The sequence below is a fragment of the Rosa chinensis genome, chromosome 2 (assembly GCF_002994745.2).
Source record: "Rosa chinensis cultivar Old Blush chromosome 2, RchiOBHm-V2, whole genome shotgun sequence".
Classification (NCBI taxonomy): domain Eukaryota; kingdom Viridiplantae; phylum Streptophyta; class Magnoliopsida; order Rosales; family Rosaceae; genus Rosa; species Rosa chinensis.
Window position 1 is genome coordinate 88,228,498 of NC_037089.1, and position 27,299 is coordinate 88,255,796.

The 27,299-nt window shown below is 40.5% G+C and overlaps 3 protein-coding genes across 4 annotated transcripts; all 3 read left to right on the forward strand.

Annotated features, from left to right (window-relative positions):
• Positions 1 to 6,766: 6,766 nt before the first annotated feature.
• On the forward strand, positions 6,767 to 8,958 carry LOC112189661 (zerumbone synthase). The gene is made up of 3 exons (XM_024329009.2): positions 6,767 to 7,065; positions 7,191 to 7,298; positions 8,037 to 8,958. The coding sequence occupies exons 1-3, from the start codon at positions 7,040 to 7,042 to the stop codon at positions 8,842 to 8,844; spliced, it is 942 nt and encodes a 313-aa protein (XP_024184777.1). The 5' UTR covers positions 6,767 to 7,039; the 3' UTR covers positions 8,845 to 8,958.
• Positions 8,959 to 16,354: 7,396 nt separating this feature from the next.
• Positions 16,355 to 19,238, forward strand: LOC112187979 (transcription factor ICE1). Its single transcript, XM_024326963.2, has 5 exons — positions 16,355 to 16,414; positions 16,526 to 17,610; positions 17,811 to 18,041; positions 18,414 to 18,584; positions 18,798 to 19,238. The coding sequence occupies exons 2-5, from the start codon at positions 16,591 to 16,593 to the stop codon at positions 18,876 to 18,878; spliced, it is 1,503 nt and encodes a 500-aa protein (XP_024182731.1). The 5' UTR covers positions 16,355 to 16,414; positions 16,526 to 16,590; the 3' UTR covers positions 18,879 to 19,238.
• A 3,477-nt stretch (positions 19,239 to 22,715) lies between these two features.
• Positions 22,716 to 27,123, forward strand: LOC112187611 (aspartokinase 2, chloroplastic). Of its 2 annotated transcripts, none has more exons than XM_024326482.2 (14): positions 22,716 to 22,968; positions 23,148 to 23,620; positions 23,714 to 23,796; positions 23,882 to 23,922; positions 24,057 to 24,211; positions 24,621 to 24,770; positions 24,856 to 24,951; positions 25,027 to 25,143; positions 25,418 to 25,537; positions 25,629 to 25,721; positions 25,803 to 25,925; positions 26,125 to 26,241; positions 26,410 to 26,472; positions 26,702 to 27,123. In XM_024326482.2, exons 2-14 carry the CDS (start codon positions 23,198 to 23,200, stop codon positions 26,831 to 26,833), a joined length of 1,713 nt encoding a protein of 570 aa, XP_024182250.1. In that variant the 5' UTR covers positions 22,716 to 22,968; positions 23,148 to 23,197; the 3' UTR covers positions 26,834 to 27,123. The 2 variants fall into 2 exon arrangements, with proteins under 2 accessions (XP_024182250.1, XP_024182251.1); XM_024326483.2 differs by having other exon boundaries at positions 22,717 to 22,968; positions 25,803 to 25,919.
• Positions 27,124 to 27,299: the final 176 nt, after the last annotated feature.

Here is a 27,299-nt window from a genome sequence, read left to right on the forward strand (position 1 = left end):
TTGCTTCGAACATGCGTAACTATGGATCGAAGCCATATACATTCACGAACTGCTTCGTGAAGAGCAATAATCTCTGCATGATTTGAAGAGGTAGCGACTAGGGTCTGCTTTGTAGACCTCCAAGATATCGCGGTTTTTCCCATGGTGAAAACATAACCAGTTTGGGAGCGACCTTTGTGTGGGTCAGAGAGGTACCCAGCATCAGCAAAACCTTCCAAAACACTTATATCGTTTTGGGATGGGGAGAGGGAACGCAATCCACCATGTGTGGCGTTCCTGACACTTGATGGGTCCGAATCCATCTTCTTTCTGTAGGGATAGAACAAGCCCATATCGATCGTACTACTTAGGTATCGAAAGATATCTTTAACACCAGTCCAATGGCGTCGTGTTGGCGCAGAGCTATATCTAGCTAGCAAGTTCACAGCGAATGAGATGTCTGGTCTCGTGCATTGTGCTAAGTACAATAATGCACCTATTGCACTTAGGTAGGGCACTTCTGCCTCTAGCACTTCTTCATCGTCATCTTTTGGACGAAATGGATCCTTCTTTGGATCAAGACTACGGACGACCATTGGGGTGCTTGAAGGCTTGATTTTGTCAGTGTTGAAACGCCTAAGCATCTTTTGGGTATAAGCTGATTGATGAATCAGGATACCATCTCTACGGTGCTCAAGTTCTAAACCGAGACAAAACCGTGTTTTCCCAAGATCTTTCATCTCAAACTCGGATTTCAAGTGTTCAGCGGTTTCCCTTAACTCTTTAAGGGTGCCAATTATGTTCATGTCATCGACATAAACCGCTACTATTGAAAATCCGGAACTTGTCCTTTTTATGAACACACATGGGCATAGTTCGTTATTGACATATCCCTTACCAATCAAGTAGTCACTTAGACGGTTATACCACATCCGTCCGGATTGTTTTAATCCATATAGTGAGCGTTTCAATCTAATTGCAAACGCGCTCCGTGGATTAGAGCCACTTGATTTGGGTAGTTGAATTCCATCTGGAATATTCATGTATATCTCTGTATCTAGATCCCCATATAGATATGCAGTAACCACATCCATAAGCTGCATGTTCAGTTTTTCGGAAACTACCAAACTGACAAGGTAGCGGAACGTAATAACGTCCATTACGGGAGAGTATGTCTCCTCGTAGTCGATTCCAGGGCGTTGTGAGAAGCCTTGCGCCACAAGACGAGCTTTGTATCTTACAATCTCGTTTTTCTCATTACGCTTTCTAACGAATACCCATTTGTGACCAACTGGTTTGGTGTTGTGTGGTATTGGTACAATTTTGCCAAATACCTTTCTTTTCGTTAGAGAATCAAGTTCTGCCTGGATCGCATCTTTCCATTTTGGCCAATCAGCTCTACGTTGACATTCATCAACGGAGCGTGGTTCGATGTCATCGGTCTCAATAATCTCACGCGCTACTGAATACGCGAATGCATCATCAATGATGATGGAGTTTCTTTCCCACGTCCCATGTACACTAGTGTAATTTACAGAGATCTCTATGTTCTCATGGATAGGTTCTGACACTGAGGCGTCCCCCAATGATGTCTCTTGGACATAACCATAATCCGGAACATTCTCATGGGACGGATTTTGAGTATCGATGATCAAAGGATTTATTTGTGCCTCATTCGCTCTTTTTCTAGGGCGAGTATCCTTCGAACCAATCGGTCTACCGCGCTTCCTTGCGGGACCTACAGCCATAGATGCCACATTATTGCCATGTTGAGCAATGGTGCCATCTCCTAGCGTTAAAGGAGTGGCGTTATGTCCATTATTCGGGACATCAATCCTTGCAGGCACGTTTGCAGCAGGTATGTGTGATCTCGTCACTTTAGCAATATCAGAAAACGCATCAGGCAGAGTGTCTGCTACGTTCTGGAGCTCGATTATTCTTCGCACTTCAAGTTCGGACTGTGCGGTATGGGGATCGAGATGAGACATAGTGGGGACAGACCACGACAATTCCTGTCGTTCCTGTTGAACATTTGTGTTCTTATCTCCCCTAATGATGGGAAGACTGTCTCATCAAAGTGACAATCCGCAAATCTAGCGGTAAAGAGATCGCCTGTCAAGGGTTCAAGATAGCGGACGATAGTTGGAGATTCATATCCAACATAAATGCTTATTCGTCGTTGTGGACCCATCTTAGTACGCTGTGGCGGCGTAATAGGCACATAAATAGTACACCCAAAAATGCGTAAGTGCGAGATATTAGGCTCGTACCCAGTCACTAGCTGTAACGCAGAGTAAGATTGGGTTGCAGTGGGTCGTAGACGAATTAGCGTCGCTGCATGTAATATTGCATATCCCCAAGCAGAAACAGGGAGATTAGTGTGCATTACCAATGTCCGTGCTATCATTTGTAGTCGTTTGATAGCAGCTTCTGCGAGACCATTTTGGGTATGAACATGGGGAACTGGATGTTCTACATCAATCCCCAGTGACATGCAATAGTCATCGAATGTTTTCGATGTAAACTCCCCAGCATTATCAAGTCGAATTGACTTAATTGGATGGTCAGGGTAGTGAGCCCGTAGACGGATAATCTGGGCGAGGAGTTTAGCATAAGCAGCATTTCGAGTGGACAACAGCGCGACATGTGACCAGCGTGTCGACGCATCAACCAATACCATAAAGTATTTGAAAGGTCCGCATGATGGTTGAATTGGTCCACAGATATCCCCTTGGATTCTCTGTAAGAACGGAATGAGTATTTTAGGATCCTTTGCGTAGGACGGTCTCGGTCCTAATTTCCCGAAGGAACAGGCTTTGCAAAATGAGCGAGGGGCCTTAAAAGCAACCAATGAGGATTTTGGTTGGGCCTGAGCGTCTGTAGCGCTATTAGAAGCAAAATGTGTGACTACATCTCCTTCTATGGCATTGTAGCTATTTGGAGGAACAATCATGGCGTTATGCTCATGGTTGGTGTCATCACATGGGACTTGGCCAGTCTTATGGCGCCCCAAGACGGCTGCAGCACCAGATGCTGCAATTGTTGCGGTCTTGTTAAGTCCAGGAATCAATTCTCGATTCTTGCTTCTTCTCACTCTGAAGAATGGATGTCCGTGTGAAGTCTTTAGTATACGGAGCATCATATCACGACCAGGGTGCCCTAGTCGGTCATGCCAAAGCCAATATGTGTCAGAATCCAAGAGATCTTCTCTTATGACATTATTGGATTCAATTGGTCGAATTGTAGTGACATAAAGTCCACTAGATTGACACATAAGTTTCTCTAAGATGCGCTTTCGTCCGCAATCATTAGAGGTAATGCAAAGGAACTCTTTTCCGTTCTCAGTATGCGTTTCCGCATGGAATCCGTTGGCTCTTAAATCTTTAAAGCTCAATAAGGTTCGATTTGCCTTAGGAGCATAGAGAGCTTCAGTGACTTTAATCAAGGTGCCATTTGGCAATAGGAATTGGGCCATTCCATGTCCTTGAACTAAACCTGATGGCCCAGCCATCGTAGTCATAGTGGAATATGTAGGCAACATCTCCAAGAATAATTGCCTATGTCGTAGAATGGTGTGCGTAGTCGCACTATCAGCGAGACATTGTAGTTCATCCATTCCTTAAGAGAAAAGCTCGTAATTAAAAAAGGAGTCATAAAGGAAAGAACTCAACTTTTATTAATAAGCCAAACGGAATTACATCATCATTTATTTCATCAAAGAAAGCGTAATCCAATAAACTTAGTTAATGCAAAGCAATGGTAGTCGTCTAACTTCTTTCGGTAATTCCAATGCAAAGGTGACCAGGTGAGTAGAGAGATGTTGGTGGAGCAAAGGCTCGCTTAAGTACCAATTATCTCAAAACCTTCCTAGACATCACAATTACATTGAGTACGCCTACTTTTGAAGAAAGATTAATCCCATTGGCATCTACTATAGGATAATGTGGCGATTGCCTACATCTCTTGGAAAATGAAAAGACTTAATCAAAATCGCCAGTTTCTGGGTTTTGATTTTTGTCGTCTTCCACCCTTAGATCGAGATTGCCATCTTGATCTTCTTGTTCCATGTAATTTGCCTCCCTTGCTTCACGATACATTTTGTACGCGTTTGCAACATTCTGGGATGCTTTACATGCCCTTGCCCAATGTCCAGGTAGTCCACATCGGAGACAAGCATCATTATGGTCAGGTTCCCTTGATCGAGGTGCTTTAGGAGCACTTTGAAAACGGTTGTTTCCATTGGTGGTGTTACCACCATAACCGGAGGCTTGGCCTCGCTCTCTCTTCACACGTTTACCTCCACGGTTCCGTGCACGCCTATCTTGGCGGTTTCCTTCCTCTTTAGGGCGAGAATATGGACCTGAACGTCCATAATTATCCCTTCTTTTAGGGTTTCGCTCCTTGCGTCCTCCTTTGGAGGTGCGACTATAATTAGACTCCGGAATTGACTTGGTTCCCACGGGTCTAGAGTTATAGTTCTTCACAAGTATGTTGTCGTGCTTTTCAGCTACGTTCATGACACCAATTAGCTCATGAAATCTTGTGATGCGTCTAGCATTGATATCAATTCGATAGTTTTTAGCTATCATTAATGCAGAGACAGGGAAGGTAGAGAGAGTTTTCTCGATCAACATCGTATCAGTGATTTGATGTCCACAGAATTCCATCATAGACTTGATACGAAGTGCTTCCGAATTGTAGTCAAGAACTGTCTTGAAATCACAGAAGCGGAGGCTTTGCCATCTCTCTTCTAAGTCGGGAAGCAGGGAATCACGGACGTTGCCAAAACGCTGCTCGAGTTCTACCCATAGCTTTCTTGGGTCTTCCTCATTGAGGTACTCATTTTGGAGCGCGTCATTCATGTGCCTTGTCATGAGAATGATGGCTTTTGCTTCATTAGCCTCTCTCTTTGCTCTATTTGCTTCAAAAGCAAGAGCTTGTTGAGGAGTAAGCACGTCCTGACTTGGCTCTTGGATCGTACTCAGGATCCCATCAGCCTTAAGATGCTGGCGCATATCACGGATCCACCTGTGGTATCCTGCGCCTGTTGTCCCTAGTGGGTTGAAGCTCAACTTGTTCAGGTTACTCATCCTGAAGAACAACAAGAAAATAGGGTTAGTTTCGGAGCGAAAAAGGCTACCACGAAAAACTATAAACTTTCTGAGCGTAATCGCTTTCAAGAAATTAGGGATTTTCTGAGCGTAGTTGCTTCCAAGAAAATCTTGATTCCAAGAGGGGTTTTGGATTAAATCGAAACAATGATGTATGTGGTCGATTGTTTTCTTCTCAACAAATTCTAAGTTTGGAGGACTCTACAAGCTCCAAGCTTGGAGTGAGCACGAACCCCCACAGTTCGGCCTTTTTGGTCTCCCCTATGAAGAAGAAAGGGGGTAGAATAAGGGATGTTGGAAGTCCCCGTGAAAAGAAGAGAAAAGTAATAAAAACTTCAAAAACGGGAACTTTTAGAAAAGTTTACCTTAAGAATTGACCGGAAAAAGTGTCCGGAAAGTCGCCGGAAAAGTGTCCGAAAGTCGCCGGAAAAGTGTCCCGAAAGTCGCCGGAAAAGTGTCCGAAAGTCGCCGGAAAAGTGTCCGGAAAGTCGCCGGAAAAGTGTCCGGAAAGTCGCCGGAAAAGTGTCCGAAAGTCGCCGGAAAAGTGTCCGGAAAGTCGCCGGAAAAGTGTCCGGAAAGTCGCCGGAAAAGTCGCCGGAAAGTTGTCGGAAAGTCGCTCGACAGATGTGTCGACAGCTGCTCGGCAGCAGCTCGGCAGCTGCTGCGCAGGTGCTAGGCAGGCTGCTCGGCAGGTGCTCGGCAGATGGCTCGGCAGGTGCTCGGCAGCTGCTGCGCAGGGCCTCGGCAGATGCTCGGCAGCTGCTGCGCAGGGGGTAGGCAGGGGGTAGGCAGGGGCTCGGCAGCTGCTGCGCAGGGGGTCTGCAGGGGGTAGGCAGGGGCTGTCGGCAGCACTTCGGCAGGGGCTCGGCAGCACTTCGGCAGGGGCTCGGCAGCACTCGGCAGGGGCTCGGCAGCACACTGACAGCGGTTCAGAACTTCCGGCAGCCGGTTCGGCAGGTTTCCGGCCGGTTCTGGGGGTTCTGAAACCGGTTCTGAGCTTCTGGGATCAAGGGCTTTGATATGTGATAGGATTTGGGGGTTTCTTGTAAGGTTGGTAAAATGACCTAGTTCGGATCAAGAACTTTCACTACTCTAATCGATTTCGATTCTAATTCTAGAGCGATTTCGTGCTGATAACGTGTTTCAGAGAAACTGAAGAGTGAATTGGTGAGTCTTCTTCTCATATTGAGGGGGTTTATATAGGGTTACAAAGTAGTGTAAATTTGCCCTACATACATTAGTATATTTGCTACACAATTTCTCTACCTCTCAATGTGCATTTCATACAAACCACACATTCTCCACTTCTCAAGTGCATACTCCATGATATAGACATTTTACCTATTTACTACAACATCATCCAAATTATATGTTGGCTGTTGCCGTCCTTGTTATTTTAATTCATGCTTTTTGTTAGCTAGGTTTAGTTACCTACCTATTTAAGACCCTAAGAACCGTAGTTACAGTGCCGCTTTTTATTCCAAGTCCTAATCTTCCTGCTTTTCCTGTTTGGTGAGATGAAAATGGGATGCATCGCTGGCCGGCTTATAATTAGTTTTGCAGTAGATAGAAGATTACTGAGGATTTGAGTACTTGAGTTGTATCTTTCTGTTTTGTATAATTAAGGATCAATAAATACGACAGGTCGACAGAAATGCTATAAAGTTATATATAAACCATGCTCAACTTGCATTGGCTCAATGGCTCCTTCTTTCTCATCTCGATCATCACTCTCTCTTTTTCTGTAGCTTGCATGAAAATGCGTGTCTAGTATCTTGTACAACTGCAATAAGCGTTTTCTAGCGCTTCCTCTTCAATTCATCATATCGATCAATAAATACTACTGACTGGCCGGCTAACTATATATATATATATATATATATATATCTGCGTGCCACAGCTAGAATTTGAGAATTGAGATCGATCTTTTAATTTGGCTGTCGGTCGATATGCTCAGATCATTTGCCATCAGCAGGTATTTCGATGGATGGCCTCTTTGAATTGCAATTGCAATTGCTAGCTAGCTAATTAATGTTTTGAAAGCATCGTAGGTCGTTTTTCGTTTACTTGTTTTGTTTTTCTTTCCCCTCCATCAATCAGATTCAAAGAGGCAGCTGGAGCAGCTAGAGGGCTCAAGTACTACGGCAATCATGTTCTCTGTAAGCGAACGAGACCTTATTCAACCGCTGGCCGTAGTGGAAATGGAAGGTAATTTCTAATCACGTACCGATCAGCTCCTAGCTAATTGCGATCGACAATACGCACGCACTATCTCCATCATATATATATATATGGTGTCTGTAGTTTGGATATATATATATATAGCTGCAGATCGATTCCCTCAAAATCTTCAGATATATCGATTCATGGATCTCTTATTCTCTCTTATTAATGAAACTCTCCTACCCGGCTACCCCCCTCCACTGTTACAACTGACGTCATATCGTTTGCCATTTCTGCTTCTTTGCATGTCATCCATGTTCCTCTATTATTCTCTGGTTTTTGGTTATTTCGATATGTAGCCTTCTCGTTCTCGTTCTGTTCCAATATTAATTTTTTTGTTAACTGAGTCATCATCATCATCATGATCAATTTTATAGGAAGGAATCCATGTTTTTTTTTCTAGATCCCATGCAGCCTTAATTTGCAAATCACATGATTAGATCTCATTCTTTCTGGCAATCAATTTATACTCTAGTCAGTATTTAGTTTGGTAATTAAAGGAGGTCAATTAGATTGTGATTCTTTAATTAATCGGTGATCAATTCGTTGACAACGATCTTTAGATCTAGGATATAAGATTAAAACCTATAATTATTAATGTTATTATCTATATCAGCGAAGGATTTTTTGGGGCCGATATATAGTATTAATAAAGAAACATACATTAGACCTGATCTATCAAATAAATACACTGAATCTAATCAATTTACCCGATATGTAAAGGCTGGACGGTAAGGTAGCCTTAATAACAGGGTCCGCAAGTGGGCTCGGGAAGGCAGCGGCCCACGAATTCATCCAAAATGGGGCGCATGTCATGATTGCAGACACTGATTGTGAGATGGGCCAACAAGTAGCGGAAGAGCTGGGCCCAACAGCCCACTTTGTGGAATGCGACGTTGCTGTTGAGTCACAAGTAGCACAAGCTGTAGAAACGACCGTGGAAAGGTACGGAAAGCTCGACATAATGTACAACAATGCTGGAATAACCGGGCCGACAATCCCACCCAGCATTGCCGACCTCGATCTCGATGAGTTTGACCGTGTCATGCGGATCAACGTGAGGGGAATAATTGCCGGGATAAAGCATGCTGCCCGAGTGATGATCCCATTGGGTTCGGGGTCCATACTGTGCACATCTAGCATTACTGGGCTCGTGGGTGGGCTTGGGCCGCATCCTTACTCGATTTCCAAGTTTACAATACCAGGCATAGTGAAGTCTGTGGCAAGCGAGCTGTGCCGAAGTGGGGTTCGAATCAATTGCATTTCACCGGCTCCAATTCCAACGCCTCTTGTGGTTAGGGAGATAAGTCGGTTTTATCCAGGGGCAACAGAGGAGCAGATTATAGAGATAGTGAATGGTGTGGGAGAACTTAAGGGTGCAAAGGCGGAGGCAGTAGATGTAGCCAAGGCAGCGCTCTATTTGGCCTCTGATGAAGCAAAGTATGTAACAGGTCATAATCTAGTAGTCGATGGAGGCTTCACCTGCTTTAAAACTCTTAGCTTTCCTCATCCTGATCAAGTACTTGTGTAATAACATGTGTGTTATATATTTTGATGGATCGATCACTAGGCTGTGCTAAGCTATTTGAATTTTGAATGATAATATAATAACGTCTATGTGCGAGTACATATATTTGCATTATAATTAGTTATCTTACAATTAGGATACCTATATTATTAGTTGAAAAATAGTCCATATGTGACGAAATAATAACAAGCCTCGACCCCAAACCAAGGTTTTTGTCCATTTACCCCATTTCTAGGGATTAATGCTCATTTCATGGGACACAAATCGCTCAATGCATAGGCTTCAATATTATATTTTCAACTTTCAAGCGTTAGATGCATTCTCTCCACAAAAAAGCAATATTTAAAATATAGGAGCAACTAAGGTTGCCATTGCCAATTACCAATTCACAAAATTCTAATCTTTTCTTAGGATATGTAAAATTTAGAAAGAAACAGAGGAAGCTAGGGAGCGTAAAGATGAATTTTAATACAGATCATATATGTATCATCAGTATGGTAAATTATGTTGCATCTGCAAGTCACAACTCCCGCCGAAATTCTCTGGAGCATCAAACTGTTGGCATGAATATCTTTTAGAACTAAGAAAGAATTTATTGACTGCATTTTCTGATTAGAAAAAGTTATTGATTAATTAGATTTTCTGATTACAGAAGATTGCCTGTATCATAAATTTATTATGGAAATTCATTTTCCTTGTGGGTGCATATTTTCATATATGTATATATATACACACACACACAACATGCTTTGAGAGAAGAACAATAGAAATTATTCAATACCCTGGGGACATCGTTCTCTCTAATTGTTAATTAAGAGATCAAGGAATTGATCTATACTTTAGATACAAGGACTTCAGAATGCCCAAAGAAGATATTGAAGCAGCACCTGTTTGCCCTAGCTTCAAGAGCGTCTGCTCAGACCAACTAGGAGACTTGGCCGCCAAAGTCTTCCGAGAATTTGATAACCTCGAGTTATCGGTAGAATCAAAGTCCGCCGAGCAAGAAATGGATGATCATCATGCCACAAAAATGCAAAAAGAAGGATTTGAACCGGGATTAGTTTGCCCTAGCTTCAACAGCTACTGCTGCTCAGACAAACTAGCAGACATCGCCGTCAAAGTCTTCGGAGAATTCGACAACCTCACATCGTTGGAGAGAGAGTCTGAGGATCATGCTGGAGACGATGACTTCACATTCATTTCGCTTCCACAGTGGGGTGACAAGTTCTTCTTCGGCCCGGTCTTTCCCGTCTTCAACCGTGACCTTCTGTTAGACGAAATTAGTCAACGACATCTCAAGGCTATGGAGGAGAAGAGCAAGTCCACTGCTGGAACGGCTCCCTCTAAGAGGTTGAAGCTACGTGAGTTATTTCAAGAAGATGATGGGAGCAGTCTTGCTTTGCCATCATCGACCTCTACAACTAGGAGGTCTTCTGCCAACGACTGGAAGTTAAGAGACATTTTACTGCAGACCAACAGTGAAGGCGAGACTATGTCATCGTCCAGGAGCTCCATGAAGAAGCAACAAAGACGTTCGTGGGTCGACCGGTGTTTAGGGCATATGCGTCTATGTTTCTCATCCTCGTGATTCGTGAGAATAGTATTGGTACGTAAGTGAAGGAAAGGAATAGAAGTTGCTGCAGCCAAGCTAGCTCAATGTTCTTTATATCCCGCGCCATGCATATGCCTTTATGCATGACCTTCCTCGCTCTCTGATCGAAATGTATAATTGTACTTTGCTGTTGTGAACGACATGAAGGCCATATTCTCATCCTTACTGTAATTCCTCTGTAATTTACTTCCTTCTTATTTTTACAAAACAGAAGATGAGGTTTAGGAAGACTGCGTGCAAAGTCTCATTGCAAAAAGGCGTAGTCCCATTTAGTAATGGATTTCAAACAACTCTTAAATATGGCTTACATGAGCCATAGAAATCTCATGCTTTCGTCAAATTTTGCTTTCAAACCGCCTTGAAGTTTGGACCAATTAGTGCCAAAAAAAGTTGCTATAGCTAGGCCAGTAAAATGGGCAGGATTGGGCTGACCCAGTTCTATGATATGATGGTCCAAGTATTTAAGAGTTATATTTAGCCGACACCTAACTCATATGATGGTCCAAGTATTACATGGTCTTGGGCTTTTGTAATCCTAAGTGTTAAATGGGCAGGCCGGCCCTTTCATAAATATGTGAAAGCCCAGGCTCAACCCATCAGCCAATAAAGTTCGGGCCAATAAAGCCCGTCCGTCAGCCTCCCAGTATTTGGCTAGTGATTTGTGAAATAATATTAGGGGAAATAATCATTTACCCAATTTCAGTTTCAAAATTGTCCACTTGCTCTACTAACAGTTTAATTTCAACTTCAAAATTGCTCACTTACTCTAATAACAGTTTTTTAACTCCGTTTACCCAAAACACTCTAAGGGATTATTTCCCTAATACCCGATTAATTCTTTTTTATTCTTTTTATTTATTTTTGTGACTTTTTTGTCCTCTCCTTCTTTCTCACTTAGAGAGAGAAGTCGTCGGATACCTTGCCGGACTCCGGTGACCAGTGGCCGGCCGCTGACTCGGGAGACCGGAATCCGGCAACCGGTGACCGAAATCATATTATTGTCCCCCAATACTCATATTATTGCCTCCAAATAATCATATTATTGCCCTCTCAGTGAATTGCATAATCTCCCAAAACTAAAATGAATACACTACAGGCACAATTGATCAATTAATATGCATATTATTGCCCCCCAAGAATCATATTATTGCATTGTTGAACAGATAGTAGATCATTGACCTCCAATACAAAGTCCAATGTCTCTACTGCCCCCCAATAGACCACAAAAAATGCACAATTTTGTAGGATTCACAGATAATTTGACTTTAATACACAGAAAACAACAGGTAACTTATCAAAATACCACACTATAGTGATCTCTGTCCCTCATTTCAAAGTCTACTGGGGGCCAATAATGTGTCTACTGCCCCCTAGTGGACCATAAAACAAACCCCACAGTTACATTGCAATGTCAGATTACTCACATTGTTGAACATATAGTAGATCATTGGCCTCCAATCCAATAGACATTCAAAAAAAAAAAAACTATTCCTTGCCAAAAAAAAGAACTAAACAACAATACTTAAAAAAAAAAAAAACGCAGCGACCGGAGTAATCCATATCACTCCTCCCAGAAACGAGCTCCACAATATCACCGGGAACGAGCTCATTGGCCCTCTAATTTTTCATCTTCTTCCCGTCCCTAACCACTGCCGCTACTGTGACTGAATCTCCTTCAAGGCCTCCGACGATTTCTCGGCATTGCTCTCCTGCTAGATTCAGACGATCACATCAACGATCAGGATGAGGAAGATGACTAACCCGCTCGCCGAACGTCTGCGTTGGATGAGGAGGCAGAGATCCGGTGCGGCATTGACGCCGACGTGAACAAGGAAGAGAGAGAGAGAGGCAGTCGAACGAACGTATGCGTTGGATGAGGAGGCGGAGATCCGGTGCGGCATTGATGCCGGCATGATCAAGGATGGGAGAGGGAGCTCGCCGAACGTCTACGTTAGATGAGGAGGCGGAGATCCAGTGCGGCATCGACGCCGGCGTGAACAAGGACAAGAGAGAGAGAGAGAGAGAGAGAGAGAGAGAGAGAGAGAGAGAGAGAGAGAGAGAGAGAGAGAGAGAGAGAGAGAGAGAGAGAGAGAGAGAGAGAGAGAGAGAGAGAGAGAGAGAGAGAGAGAGAGGGCAATACTGTCACCACTGTTGGATTTGGTAGATAGGGTTAAAAAACTCTTAGTATAGTAAATTTGGCAATTTTAAGTCTAAAATTGGGTAAGTGGTCACGGCCCCATAATATTAACTTCTATTAAAAATAGTTTTGATTGAGTTGAAAATCAAACCCAATTTCTTAAATTTTAGTCTTTTTAAATCCACCTATTAATAATAATAATAATAATAATAATAATAATAATAATAATAATAATAATAATAATATGTATGGATTGATAAAGAAAATCACATCTAAATTTACCACTAAATTATGATACATTTAACATACTTATTTAAGATGCTCTAAATAATTAATTTATATCAAAAATGATATTCCTTTTGTACTTTTTCTAAACAGGCTAAGCTGGCCTATACTTTACTATAATGGGCAGGGCTTGGGCAGGCTCAGGGCTTCAAAAGTGAAGCCTAAACCCTACCTTATGTAAAATGGGTTGGGCGAAGCCCGCCCATTAGCTTAGGCAGGACCAGCCCTTAGCTAAAAGAAAATGGCTGGGGTTGGGCATGCCCATCGGCCTTGGGCTGATTTTAACTATAGCACACTAGCTTTTGTGAAAATTTTACTTTCATGTTTAAGGTTTTTTCACGTGAGTGCCAACAACATCACAGGAACCTTTAAAATATCAAAAGTTTGTATATTTTTTACTTTTTAGTATGGAGTTAAAAAGTTAACGCCTAATCATAAATTATATAACTCCAATCAACAACAAAGACAATCAAGTGATCAACAAAAGAATTAGAAATTAAAGGAACAAGCATGACTAATCTCTTAAGGAGCTTTCTCGATATGTATACATTCAGTTGGCACGAAGTACGGTTGACTCATAAATAAAAAAATCGAAGAAAATAGACATTTGAAATAGGAGACAGAGAGACATGTATGGATCGCCAGTTAAGTGATACAATCAGCTATTCAATTGGAGCTTAAACAGTGACACTATATATTCACCGGCCATTTGCCGCAGGATCGAAATGGTGTGAGCAAGAGTAGAAACATAGAAGGCAGCGGTGAAGCTATGGTTTTAAAGTTTGATGGCTGAGAATGAAGATAAGGGGAGTTGAGCTAGATGGAAGGTAGTTGTCAATTTACGAATTGAATGCGCGGGCCCGTCAGCTGCTTATCATTGTTAGGCCTGGCTCTCTATACTCTATAGCTAGGCCTGGCTCTCTGCTAGCCAGTGTATATGAAATTAGCTAATTCTCTTCACATGGTGAGTCAGTCAATAATGGCCTAGCCTCCATGGCTGGCGCGCACTAGCCCGGTACTCTAATTCACAAGCATGCATGTCGGGCAAACTTCCAATCTAACAACACTAGAGATTAAACGAACCAACGGAGGATTACAAACCATCATAAATATATGATGGATTCTGATCCAGACGTGGATTACCTCTCTCTCCCTCTCTCTCTCTCTCCATCAATCAGTTAATTAGTCAGCAGTGTCACGAGAACAGGTCGACACACAAGTCTTAATTTTCTTGTCCCGAGTGAGAAAACTGGAGCAGATCAAAGCAAACTTTTATACCATCAGTGGTCTATCATATATCATGAGTTCATCTCGAATTCTTTATCGATCAATCGGTGAACAATACTTCGATCTGATCAAGCAACTGGAAAACGAAATGGAAATACACGAGTAATTTAGAAGTGCATGCATGCGATTGGGAAGTAGGTGCGGTGAATGAATCAAATTAAAGGAATCACGAGAAACCTGGGCTTCGAAATTTCATTCCAAATTAACTTGTCCCACCTGGACTAGTCTTGCTTTAATTGATTTGATCCAAGTATGCGCGCAAATGGCAAATGAATATTCAAGCTCCATATACCTCTCCATCTCAACAGTTCTCCTCTCGTTCATTAGGGTTTGTATTTGGAAGAAGCTCCCTCACTACTGACCGGTCCTAGGAATAATATCTCATGCTCGTGATAAAAATAAGAGAAGTTTTAAATACACACCCCTAATTACTTAATACACACTTTTTATTCAATACACCTATTATTTAATTTTTTATTCTAACATTTTACTAAATACACAACTCAAATTACCTAAAATATCCTTAAACTTAAAAACCATGAAATACACTATTATTTAACATTTGATTAGTATATATAATTGACCATATTAATTACTTGTGTTAGTTATTGGGAAATCCATAAGGATTCATTATTGTTCCATTCAAAGTTCAAATATATGCTTATAAATATGTTTTATATTATTTGAGTTCTCATCCACTAAACATCCTTTTGATCAAGTATAAAATTTTGAGTCGAACATTCAACCAAAATTGTATCAGTAGTTTCTCCACAATGGCGGAACTATGAAGTTGTCATTGGATGGTCAAACACATTAACAATTACAAAGTTTTATACATGTGATGTTTTATATTAGATAATAAATTATCTAATAATCACTTTTATATAAAAATAAATAAAAAGAACTAAAAAGTGGGAGTAAAGCGATATGTTTTAAAAACATTTAATGCTATTGATTTCAAAATTCTAAATTACATGGTATCTCACCCCATTTAATTACAATTCATTTAAGGAAAATTTAAATTAGATGGTTTCTAACTTTATTCTTGTTTAAATGAGGATGTCATGTATAGAAATTCATTGTGTTTATAATTATAGAATAATATAAGGAACATATGATTATTGTTTTTTTCTTTTAATACATAGATGTCTATTTTTGTCATTTAACATACCTATAAAATCTGATTTGAAATATAAAATAATAGGGATGTATATTAAGTAGTTTGGGGTGTGTATTTAAAATTTTTCTAAAAATAATTGGTTAGAGCGTATGTGTTTAATTATTCTTTCCATCCCAATACAATTATAAAACCTAAATATTTTCATCGCAATACAATTATAAAACCTAAATATTCGATTGGGAGCTTCATCCCCAAGCTACTTGGTGCCGCGAAACCCTAAGAAGAAGAAGAAGAAAATCCCAGAAGAAGAAGGAAGAAAAAGAAATGAAAAGAAAAGGAAAAGAATGAATTAACAAAAAAAGAAGAAGGGTAAATTGGTCATTTCACTTTTTTTTAAAGACCCACGTGCTTGCCACTTCAGCAAACGGACGTCAGAATTTTGGACGAAAGTATCACGTTGATACCAATTTAGGTATTTGGGTATCACATTGATACTTTTGAGAGTTTGAGTATCAAATTGGCTTTAGGGTATCACATTGATACTTTTGGATGGAAGTATCACGTTGATACCAATTTAGGTATTTGGGTATCACATTGATACTTTTGAGGGTTTGGGTATCAAATTGTATTCAATTGCCCGGTGGGAATTCAACGATAAAAAATGTAACTGACGGTACACTAATAGAAAAAAGTTAATACGAGAACGACTAACAAAAACAATAATTACTTAAAATTCTAAACTAACTAATAGGTCTAATTCACTAATATAATTTCCAAATTTACATATTTTTGACTCATAATCAATTTTACATTCTACCGCTAAGATGCATTTACATCTCGATTAATTCTTGTAGTATTCGATGTATTTTAACGTGTTTCACGCAACGACTGATGATCGTCTTGAATCGGAAAAAATATAAAAACAATTGAACAGGGGAAGATTGATATTTTGAAATTCACAAGATTTTATTTTTGGTATACAAGTTTAATTGTGTTTTAATTGACCTATAAAAGGGTATCAAAAGGCCCAGAACTTGCGCAAAAGAACAAAATTTAGTAGTAGCCAAGGCAACAGGCAGCAGCAAAGTCATAGATAAGAACAGAGCGGTCTCTATTCACCTTACGGATTCGGGTACAAAACACAACGTTCTATAACTTCGAATTTAGTTACCTTGCTTCATTCATTTTCGATTTCCCTAACGAAATACAATGGTCTGAGCTGACATTTCTCCCTCTTCCCCAGTTTTCTCGGTAACTGAACCCTGCACCTCTCCCTTTTCCTCCATTCCAGACACGAGAGACGTCATCATGCTGCCCATGTCCAGCGGCGGCGTTTGGATGAACAGAGAGGGAGAAGACGCAGTTTCTTCTTGGACCAGCAACCCCCATAACAACAATGAAACAGAGCCCAAAGACCTGACCCTGGCCAGCTTCAAAGCCATGTTAGAAGGTGACTGGTACTTGAACAACAACAACAACAACAACGTCGTCGTCCTCAACCAAGACAACATTAACTGCTTCTCTTCCAACCCCTTTCAAATGGACACCTCCGCTTCTTGCTCTCCGTCCATGGCATTTACTCTTTTAAATTCAAATCCCAATCCCAACTCCAAATCCTGCTTCTCTTCTCTCCGAAACTCTAATCCATTCGATAACAATTTCAATTTGGTTGGCGAAAGTGAGCTCTTGACCCAGCTTCAGCAGCAAAATGAAGCTTTGATGAACTTGGCAGCTCTTAATCCTCACTCCCAGGTGGCTGCTACTCCTGCACTCAGTTCCGGCACCGAGTTCCCCTCGAATCAGCTGCTTCCAGCTTCCGGCAACACCGCCGGTGTCTTTAGCAACGCCGGCTTCGAAAGCTCCGGGAGTGCTCTGTTACTGAACAGGGCTGAGGATATGAGTTTCCCTTGTTCCATGGGTGGGGCACAGCCCACTCTGTATCAGAAGCGAGCTGCACTTCGCCAGAACTCCACTGGCAGCAGCGGCTGCGATATATTGGGCAACTTGGAGATTTCGGGGCCCAGTTACTCCGGCTTGGGTTTGGAGGAGAAAAGGAAGAGGAGACACAATGAGAGCGAAATGGAAGACGATATGTCTAGTTTGAATTTTTATGATTCTGATGGTCAAGCGGAGGAGGAGGAGGAGGGGAATGTGAATAATGCCGCTGGTGGAGGCTATTCTAATGCCAACAGTAGTGTCACTGATGGAGATTTCAAGGGGAAGAAGACGGGTTTACCGGCCAAAAATCTCATGGCCGAAAGGCGCCGGAGGAAGAAGCTCAACGACAGGCTCTACATGCTTAGGTCTGTAGTACCCAAGATAAGCAAGGTAACAAATTTTAATAACTGACCTTTGCTTTTCCATTAAAGCTTGAAATTCATGCGTCTGGTTCACTTGAGTTAATTGATCTATTAATTTGTCCTGTGTTTCTTGCATGAGTTGCATCTTCATTTTGACAAGTACGTACTGCAAGTATGTGAATTTAATTGTATCGTTTTATTCATCTGATTATTCTGTTATATTTACAGATGGATAGGGCGTCCATACTTGGGGATGCAATTGACTATTTGAGAGAGCTTCTGGGAAGGATTGATGACCTCCATAAGGAGCTGGAATCAGATGCACCTGGCTCTTCGTTGCAACCTTCAACAAATTTTAACCCATTGACACCAAATTCACTCACCTATCCCGGCCGTATCAAGGAGGAGCTCCGTCCTAGCTCCTTGCCAACCCCTAAAAGCCAACAACCTGCTGCAAAGGTAAAACTTTATTCACCTCATTCAATTGTTTTACGCCTGGACATTTACAACTGCCCTGTCATAGTTCCTCTCTTCTTTGCTCAGACGAACACAACATTCTGTTGGGCCATTCCTCCCTTTCTGGTCTTAACCCTATTAGTTCGATCTTATGTTCTGTTTAGTTCCCTTACTTTCTCCTGTGAACCATTTATATATATACACTAGCTACTGTAAGTGTCAATGCAAGTATAATACTACATAGGCATCTAAATGCACGTACAATCTCAACCTCATTCAAATTAAACAAATTTGTGTAGAGGTTAAATATGTAATGTATGATTGAGGAGTTGGCTTAACCTGTAATTTTTGGGCTGCTGTATGGTCATGGTGCAGGTGGATGTTCAGATAAGGGAAGGACGAGCTCTTAACATCCGCATGTTATCTCCACGCAGACCAGGTCTGTTGCTCTCTACTATGAGAGCCTTGGACAACCTTGGGTTAGACATCCAGCAGGCTGTGATCAGCTGCTTTAATGGATTTGCTCTGGATGTGTTCCAAGCTCAGGTATGTATGTTTGTTTATCTGACAGCAACAGTTTGAAGAATGAATTGACATGCGAATTAGAATTATTATAATGTTATGTGAGTGTTCTGGTTTTTTTATCAAAGTTTTCTACTGCAATCCTGAAATTGATGGCCCATGTTTCATGTTATAGTGTCTAGTACTCTAGTTACTTTGAGCTTAATAATTAATTTGATTATCTTTTATGTTAATCAGCAATCCAGGGAAAGCCATTTCTTGCCTGAGCAAATTAGAGCGGTACTCTTGAAATCAGCTGGATTTGATGGTATGATGTAACTCAACTCAATTCGATGAAGTACGTAGTTCAAAATTGCAGCCTCGATCAGTAATTAAAAATTGGAGTGATGGAGCACTAACAGAACAGTGGCTTGTCTCTCGCCCTCTCAAGTCTAAACTAGTTTGTAAATGCATGCAATCGCTTGTCATTCCCATTCGAAGAGACTCTCAGCGCAGACAGTGTAGTAGTGGAAGTGGATATTTTATAATTAATGAATTAGGCAAACTGCTGAGTTCTACGTGTTCAGCAACTTTAAAATTTTCTCCTCAATTGCTGTTAAATTGTGTTGCTTGAGTGATATATGATTAGACTAATCACCAAATCACCATTGCAATGCATGTGATTTCTTTGTTTTACTTGTCTGTCTTGTCTCTACTCTTCGATATCTGGGGTCTCATTTATTCATGGCAAGTGAAGTATGCTGTTGAAGTGTTGATTCTTTCGCATTATGCCATTAGTGCCAAAAACCTAAAGTAAAATGTGGGGGGATTGAGGCCATGTTTGTTTCCCGGAAAGTGGGCATTGGGAAAGGAAATACTTTCCTTTCCTGCGTTTGGGGACAGCCAAGGAAAGGAAACACTTTCCCAAAGCAAAGGAAAAAGTGGAGGAATTTGGTTCCCTCCCCTCCCCTCCGGAAACACTTTCCCAAAGGAAAGGAAAGTGATTCCTTTCCTTTCCAGTCAACCAAACATGGCCTGAGGGAAGTAATATTCCAGATTTTGCAATTGTTTGAGATAATCAAAAGATAGAGGCGCAATTGCTGTACACTCTTTTCTTGTGCGCTACTGTTGGGCGAGATGAGAGAGACATAAACACCAGTCATATTATCAAAGATAAAGTTGGTGTTTTGTGCTTGGTGTCCAATCAAATCAACTAAAGCTATAGTAGTACCAGAGCACATAGGCACTATTCATATCAGGAAGGAAATCGAAATTATGCATGGGGCTGGTTTGGTTCGGTACCGGACCTTGAAGCCCAATACCACCTACCGAACTGAACATTGTTGGTACACAAAATGGGCTACTAATTACCGGCTAAAAAGTCGGTATACCGAGATAGCCGGTTGGTATCGGTTGGTTCGGCTTCCAACCGACTTAAGATTGGGCCAACTTTCAGCCCCGGCCCAACTGCAATTGTAAAAGCCCAGATGGCCAAACCTATCCAGCAAATGAAAAACTGCAATAATCATATGAATTTAAATGCCCAATCATAAGTAAATCTGCAAATGAAAAAGAAGCGAAGTTCAACACTTCATCTCATCATCACTTCAGTTCAACCATAAGCAAATAAAGCAATACAAACTTTAATTCATCTTCATCTCATCATCACTTCAGTACAACCATGAGCAAATAAAGCAATACATCAACTTCAGTTCATCTCATCATCACTTCATAGTTCATACAATTTCTAATTCAAACACTTATAGTTCACACTTCACACAAATGAATTAAATGATACGTTGCTCCAGGTCTAAGCCGGCCTTGATTAGATGATTACTTGAATTTCTGAGATTTGAACAACGCCTAAAAAGCCCAATAAGAAACTTAAAATTTACGAAGAGCATAACAATTCATAGGTACATGACTATATTTTCTTCAGTCTTAATTCTATCTACAACCATCACCTATAGATAGTGAGTACTGACATTACTCAAAATTACTAATTCATAATTCATTTGACATTATTTCGAAGAGGTATCAGTCCAGGGCAGGGCTGCCACTTGGTTTGGTAATTACCAAACCGACCGAATACCAACCGATATTTTAAGTTTGGTAAACCAACTTTTTGGTAACCGAGACCGATAAAACCGAAATCGAAAATTACCGAAAAAGTTGGTTTGGTTTTAGTAAATACCGAATCTACCGATTATCTAAATATTAGCTTTATATACTATGGTTTTCAATACACATACATGTATATTAAGAAATAAACATAAAATTTTTCATAATAGTATGAACATTACTACATATACTACATTAATAGTACATGTATTTTAAGTAACCTAGTCAAAGATGGTTAAATAACCTAGTTTTATTGAAAATGACTCAAACTTGATGTCATATATACAAAAGAAAGCTATAATTAGGAGATGAGTACTAAGTTTACGACTATAAAATTGAAGAACCTAGTTTTGTTCGTTCTAATTTTAATTATAAATAATTAGTTGTTCTAAAGTTGGTAATACCGAAAACCGAAATACCGAATTTGGTAGTTATGATTAAAAACCGAAAATTTTGGTTGGTAATTGGTAGCTCAATTTTGAAACCGAAAGCTTTGGTTTTGAAGTTGGTAATACCTATAACCGATTCGAACCGACCGAGTGACAGCCCTAGTCCAGGCTGTTACTAATTCTACCTTATTCTAAAGATGAGATGTATCTATTACTCATAAATCAAACCTACTGCAGTTGCTGCAAATCAAATCTACAAAGAATTATCAATTATGCATGAAACGAATTAATGAATTATACCTTCAATTGTGCAGTGACTTTGCCTTCATCTCCCTCAAAGTCTCAAACACTCAAACTCAGTCCTTGGTCCTCCTGTTCCTGCAAGCACATAAGGGAAACCATGAAAACCTAGAACATATTGGTAGAGAAAGATCAACAAATCACAGGTTAATAACTCATAGATACCACTTGAGATTAATGGCAACAGAGACCCATTCCACTTGGAGATCCACGACAGCAAGATGCAAAGCAACAAAAGCATTAGAGTCTTAGAGATTACTCAATTTAGAACATGAATCGAATGAATCCATGCGCTTCTAGCTAAAATTGAAACAAAAATCGAATGACACTAGGACATGAATCTCTTATCTCTGTGTTCGATTCTTGGATAGTTAGAACATCATCACTTCAAAGGGCTGAAGGAGAGGTCGAGAGGCGCCGAGGGTTCGGGTCTGAGAGAGACTGAGAGTCTGAGAGAGGGCTCGATCTAACCCCCCTTAGGGTTTGGAAAATTTAAAATCGAACGGTTATAATTTAATATGAAATAAAACTAATAGTAATCAACGGTTCAAATCGATATATATAAAATATATTTAAATAAATAAATAATATATACAATATACGGTTTGGTACGGTATATCGTACATGTCTAAAATTCAGTACTAATACCGTACCAATATATCTCCCTCGGTTTGGTACTACCTTACCAAACTTTCGGTTACCGACATGGTCGGCTACCAACTTTTTCGATTCGGCTCGGACTCGGTTGGTTGGTTTGTCTCGGCTGAAAATGCCGGTCCTAATTATGCATATCAGATTATTAGTAGAAGTTGGTGCGATCATACCAGCAATAATACTAAGATGAGTGTAAACAATACTAAGATTATCAGAACTCTAAATTTAAGCTTGCTTGGGTGTAAACAATACTAAGATGAGTGATCTCCTGAAAAGTACTCAGGTTGCACCCCTCTTTTCTCATTCTACAAAAAAAACCAAAAGATTATCAGTAGACGTTGCGTCAGGAAAATGGGAGGAAACATCATATGTTGGGCATCCAAGTCCAATAGAAATTGAAGGGAGCGAGCCATTAATTGGATTCGATGTGCGTCTACGCGGAGCGCGCACAGGGAGACAGACCGGGCAGACATAGCGGGTCCACGTTTGATTCAACTCTCCACTGGTTATAGATGTTGGTCAAAAATTGAACTCCACGGCACACAGCATCTCACATTTTCTGGCAGCGGCGTCCGCAGTGGGCAACAAAGCTAAGCTATCTCCACCGTCCACACCCAATCTTGGACCGTTTGATCTAGCTGTCGGTTTCTTCCTTCTGGTAAAAATAGAGAGAGCACAAAAAACGAACTAATATAATATAGCCCAAAAAGAAAAAAAGAAAAAAAGAAAAAACACGTTGAGCATTTCAAAGACCAGTTTATATGGTACATAGAGACGCGCCGCCAGCCACGATTTTGTTAAAGACTCACTCCCTTCGTTTCCTTGAGAGTTTGGCGCCGGCAGCTTGCACCGGTCTAAATCTAAACCAACCAGAGCATCTGCCTCTGCCTCGCTCTCTCTCTCTCTCTCAAGGAACACCATAGGACTAAAGCGCGGTCAAGGCATTTCCTTCCATCGATCTCAAGGTGCCTTTTTTTATTTCTTGTTCTTCATTCTTGTGTTCGTTTGTGAATGCTGTACAGTGTCGAATAACTACCCTTGAAATCATTTGGAAACACAGCTGCTTGTCTTTTCTTAGTTTCTTAGAATGGTTGAGAAATGGAATGATTCAATCTAGCTGGTTTGCTTTGGATCCATTTTGCAGATCGAGCTGCTGCCCATTAGAGCATCATTTGTCGAATTAACAGAGTTTAGATGGCCACCACCGCCGCCTTGCATTTTTGTGGGCTTAAAACTCTGAGCCCTGGATCATCATCAGAGAGAGCTTTAGCATTATGGTCTCAGCCTCAGCGGCTCCGTTTTGCCAATTCCGTGTCTTCCAGTTGTGGGTTTTATTGTACAAGTGGAAGAAATGTTTCTTCTTCGAGTACGAGTAGTAGAGTTTTGCGAGTCAGTTGCGAGGGAGGAATTGTAGATGTTCTTGACAAGAAAGATCAAGGCAACCAAGGTGTTGCCGAAAATGACAAACAATTGACGTGTGTCATGAAGTTTGGTGGATCTTCAGTGGCCTCCGCCGAGAGAATGAGGGAGGTTGCTGATCTTATACTCAGCTTCCCGCAAGAGAGGCCTGTCATTGTTCTATCTGCCATGGGAAAGACGACTAACAAACTTTTACTGGTTGCTACACACACAACTTTTTATCCCTTCATTTTTTTACCGGTAACAAACAACTTACGCTCAATTCCGATCCGTTTCTCTTTGTTTGAGTAGGCAGGAGAAAAGGCTGTCAGTTGCGGTGTTACCAATGTATCCACTATTGACGAGTTGAGCTTCGTCAAAGAATTGCATTTCAGGTTATAGCACTGAAAGTTTTATCTTTACTATAAAAATATTGAGTTTTAAATTTGTTTTGACGCTGCGACTTCCTAATCTATTTAGGACTGTGGAAGAGCTTGGAGTGGATGGCTCTATCATTTCACGTGAGTCTCTTCACCCCATTTACAGCTCATTGTTTTTTTTTTTTTTAAGAGTGAAAAGTATGATCTTGCTTTCAGTAATGGGTTGTTAACCTTTCTGATATCTATGGCTATCTTCTTTGAAAAATGTTTTGCAGCACACCTGGAGGAGCTGGAACAACTTCTTAAGGGAATCGCTATGATGAAAGAGATGACTCCACGGACAAAAGATTATTTGGTTTCATTTGGGGAGTGCATGTCCACAAGGCTATTTGCAGCTTATTTGAATAAGATTGGTGTGAAAGCGCGCCAGGTACATACATTGCTGCTCGTTTACTTTGTATGTTTCAATGTGATTGCCATCTTTTATTCTCTTGTAGCTAATATATGAGCTGAGTAAGTCCTATATTGAATTGCAATCCTACCATATGCACACATATTTGGTGCTCTTTGATAAATGGACTAATAATTTCGGCTGTTCTTACTTTTGTTAAACATCTTAAGCTTGTTATAATAGACTCAAAAGTCTCTTTATGGTGTCAAAACCATAGCTAGTTAATGAGATATAATTTACATAGTGGTGGCTATTTCTCACAAGTCACAAGTCACAACTTTCCTACTGTAACTTTAGAGGAACTCCTAATTGTTGCTTGTTAGCACCATTCTTGATGATAGCACAAGTTATAACTGTTTTTTGTTTTTTTTTTTTTTTTTTTTGGTAGTATGATGCCTTTGAAATGGGTATTATAACAACAGATGACTTCACAAATGCTGACATTTTAGAGGCTACTTATCCGGCTGTTGCAAAGAGGTTACATGGTGATTGGACATGTGATCCCGCTATTCCAATTGTCACTGGCTTCTTGGGGAAGGTATCTCTTCTGGCTAAATTTCCATGTATTTCCTTCCTAAAATGGGTCTAGTTGTTAGCGCCACCCTTAATTTTTCTGGTTGCAGGGGTGGAGATCATGTGCAGTGACCACGCTGGGTAGAGGTGGTAGTGATTTGACAGCTACAACCATTGGTAAAGCACTTGGGTTGCGAGAAATACAGGTGCCGGAATTTTTGATGCTTAAGTTCGTTTTGTTTCAAGTAACAAAATGTAATCTATTTGTCAATTCCTTACAGGTGTGGAAGGATGTTGATGGTGTTTTGACATGTGATCCTAACATATACCCACGTGCAGAACCTGTACCTTATTTGACATTTGACGAGGCTGCTGAACTTGCTTATTTTGGTGCCCAGGTATCGATAACAATGATTCTGATATTTCCTTTTTTGCGTTTCATTCAAATATTCCATTATTTGCGGTCCATCAAGTGATCATGGTTAGTCCATAAACTGGGAGCCATATGAATTATTTTTTCCATTCCATAGAAGTCTTAAATACTTTAGTTTTCTGTTCTGATGACTTGAGATACTTCATAGTCAACAAGCTCCAATTATTTGTAGGTCTGTTAAGGAATACATTCTTCATGAAACAAAAACATGTTTTGAATTTTTCCTATTCTTCTTGCAGGTCTTGCATCCACAGTCTATGAGACCAGCTAGAGAAGGTGATATTCCTGTGAGGGTTAAAAATTCTTACAACCCCAAAGCTCCAGGTACCGTCATCACTCATGCAAGAGATATGAGCAAGGTTTGTAACAGAACATGGAAAACTGAACTCCATTTTTGTATATATGCTCCAGGGTCCAGACTGTATTTATTTTTCTATGTTTTAACTGCAGGCTGTACTGACCAGCATCGTATTGAAAAGGAATGTGACCATGTTGGATATTGTTAGCACTCGCATGCTTGGTCAATATGGTTTTCTTGCTAAGGTTAGCAAGCAAAATACCTGTTTCTGTTGATTTTTTCTCTCAGTAATTCAGTACCTTATATCTATTCTATTTCCCATGCAGGTATTTACAACTTTTGAAGATTTGGGGATATCGGTGGATGTCGTTGCTACCAGTGAAGTCAGTATTTCTTTGACATTGGACCCATCAAAACTTTGGAGCAGAGAGCTTATTCAGCAGGCAAGCGTATGATACCCTGCTCCATGTTCTCTGCTTGTTATGCTTTCTTGAAGTTTCCTGTCTGCATGCATTTACGATTTCATAATTAAATCTTTATATGTACTCGTTCAGTACATGCAAGGGAAATATGGCAGTCACTCCTGTATATGCTGGATATTGAAATTCTTAAATAAAATCTCATTAAATATTTCATCTTCCTTGGCAGGAACTTGACCATGTTGTGGAAGAACTGGAGAAAATTGCTGTTGTCAATCTTCTTCAGCACCGATCAATAATATCTCTCATTGGAAATGTGCAGAAATCTTCACTAATATTAGAGAAGGTGCTGTATTGTGTTCTGCCAAGTACTTAGAAAGCATTCCCTATTTTCTTTTCTTCTCTGGTTGATTGCAAGTGTTGTTCAAGTGGTCAAACAAGTGGTTAAGTAACTTTATCAGCTATATCTGTATTTGAATTTGGTATTCATGTTTTGGTGCATTTTATGTGGCAGGCATTTCGTGTTCTTCGAACAATTGGAGTCAACGTTCAGATGATCTCTCAGGGTGCATCCAAGGTCTCCCCTAATTACACTATTATAGTCATTCTGTGTCTTTTCAATTCAGTGGTGGGGAAAAAAATCGGCCAAATCTTATGCCCTTTTACATGTCTTATACTCTTTGCTCCCAATTCTCATGTGTTAGGCATGATTCATGAATGCATAGGGTGCTTTCGTATAGCTTCTTCGGAAGTGTTTATGGATTTGATCATTATGTACTCATTGCATCTGTTTTACAACTGGGCAGGTTAATATCTCTTTGGTTGTAAACGACAATGAAGCAGAACAGTGTGTTAGAGCTCTCCACCAGACATTCTTTGAGGGTAATTTTACGGAGGTAGAATGTGAATCCACGAATGGCTCTGCCGCCTCTGCGTAAACATTATCGGAGGGACAGTAATGCAGATCTAGTTATTTAATGGTTGTTGATCTCCACCAGGCATTCTTTTGGGCGTAATTTCACCGAGGTAGAATGTGAATCCATGAACGGCTGTGTCTCAACACCAATGGAGATTCAATTAATGATTGTTGTAGTTGCTTATTTGTAGCTTGCATAACATATAATTTTCTACTTGAATTCATCAGTTTTACCATTCTTGGGGTTGGGGACATCTCTGCTCCTCCAGTCTGTCAGATTAGAAATGTAATCTATATTTATTAATTTATATACGTAGAGAATAGATCTCTTATTCAGAATACTAAAAGATACACCTGATGATAACCGACGGTCCAATACATTACATCTAAATCGAGGGCAAAAATTTAGTGGCAAAAACTAAAAAGTGGGTCTCTCCCTTTGCATTTTGGTTTTAGCGCGAATTTGTTACTGGAAAAGGTGTGCCGAC

Bases quoted from the DNA above. Each gene is read 5' to 3' on its own strand.
- LOC112189661 (XM_024329009.2), top strand. From the start codon at position 7,040: ATGCTCAGATCATTTGCCATCAGCAG. The intron at 7,066-7,190 runs GTATTTCGATGG...TCCATCAATCAG, and splicing joins AGATCATTTGCCATCAGCAG to ATTCAAAGAGGCAGCTGGAG. The intron at 7,299-8,036 runs GTAATTTCTAAT...CGATATGTAAAG, and splicing joins GGCCGTAGTGGAAATGGAAG to GCTGGACGGTAAGGTAGCCT.
- LOC112187979 (XM_024326963.2), top strand. From the start codon at position 16,591: ATGCTGCCCATGTCCAGCGGCGGCGTTTGGATGAACAGAGAGGGAGAA. The intron at 17,611-17,810 runs GTAACAAATTTT...TTATATTTACAG, and splicing joins TAGTACCCAAGATAAGCAAG to ATGGATAGGGCGTCCATACT. The intron at 18,042-18,413 runs GTAAAACTTTAT...GTCATGGTGCAG, and splicing joins GCCAACAACCTGCTGCAAAG to GTGGATGTTCAGATAAGGGA.
- LOC112187611 (XM_024326482.2), top strand. From the start codon at position 23,198: ATGGCCACCACCGCCGCCTTGCATTTTTGTGGGCTTAAAACTCTGAGC. The intron at 23,923-24,056 runs GTGAGTCTCTTC...AATGTTTTGCAG, and splicing joins GGATGGCTCTATCATTTCAC to CACACCTGGAGGAGCTGGAA. The intron at 26,242-26,409 runs GTGCTGTATTGT...TTTATGTGGCAG, and splicing joins CTTCACTAATATTAGAGAAG to GCATTTCGTGTTCTTCGAAC.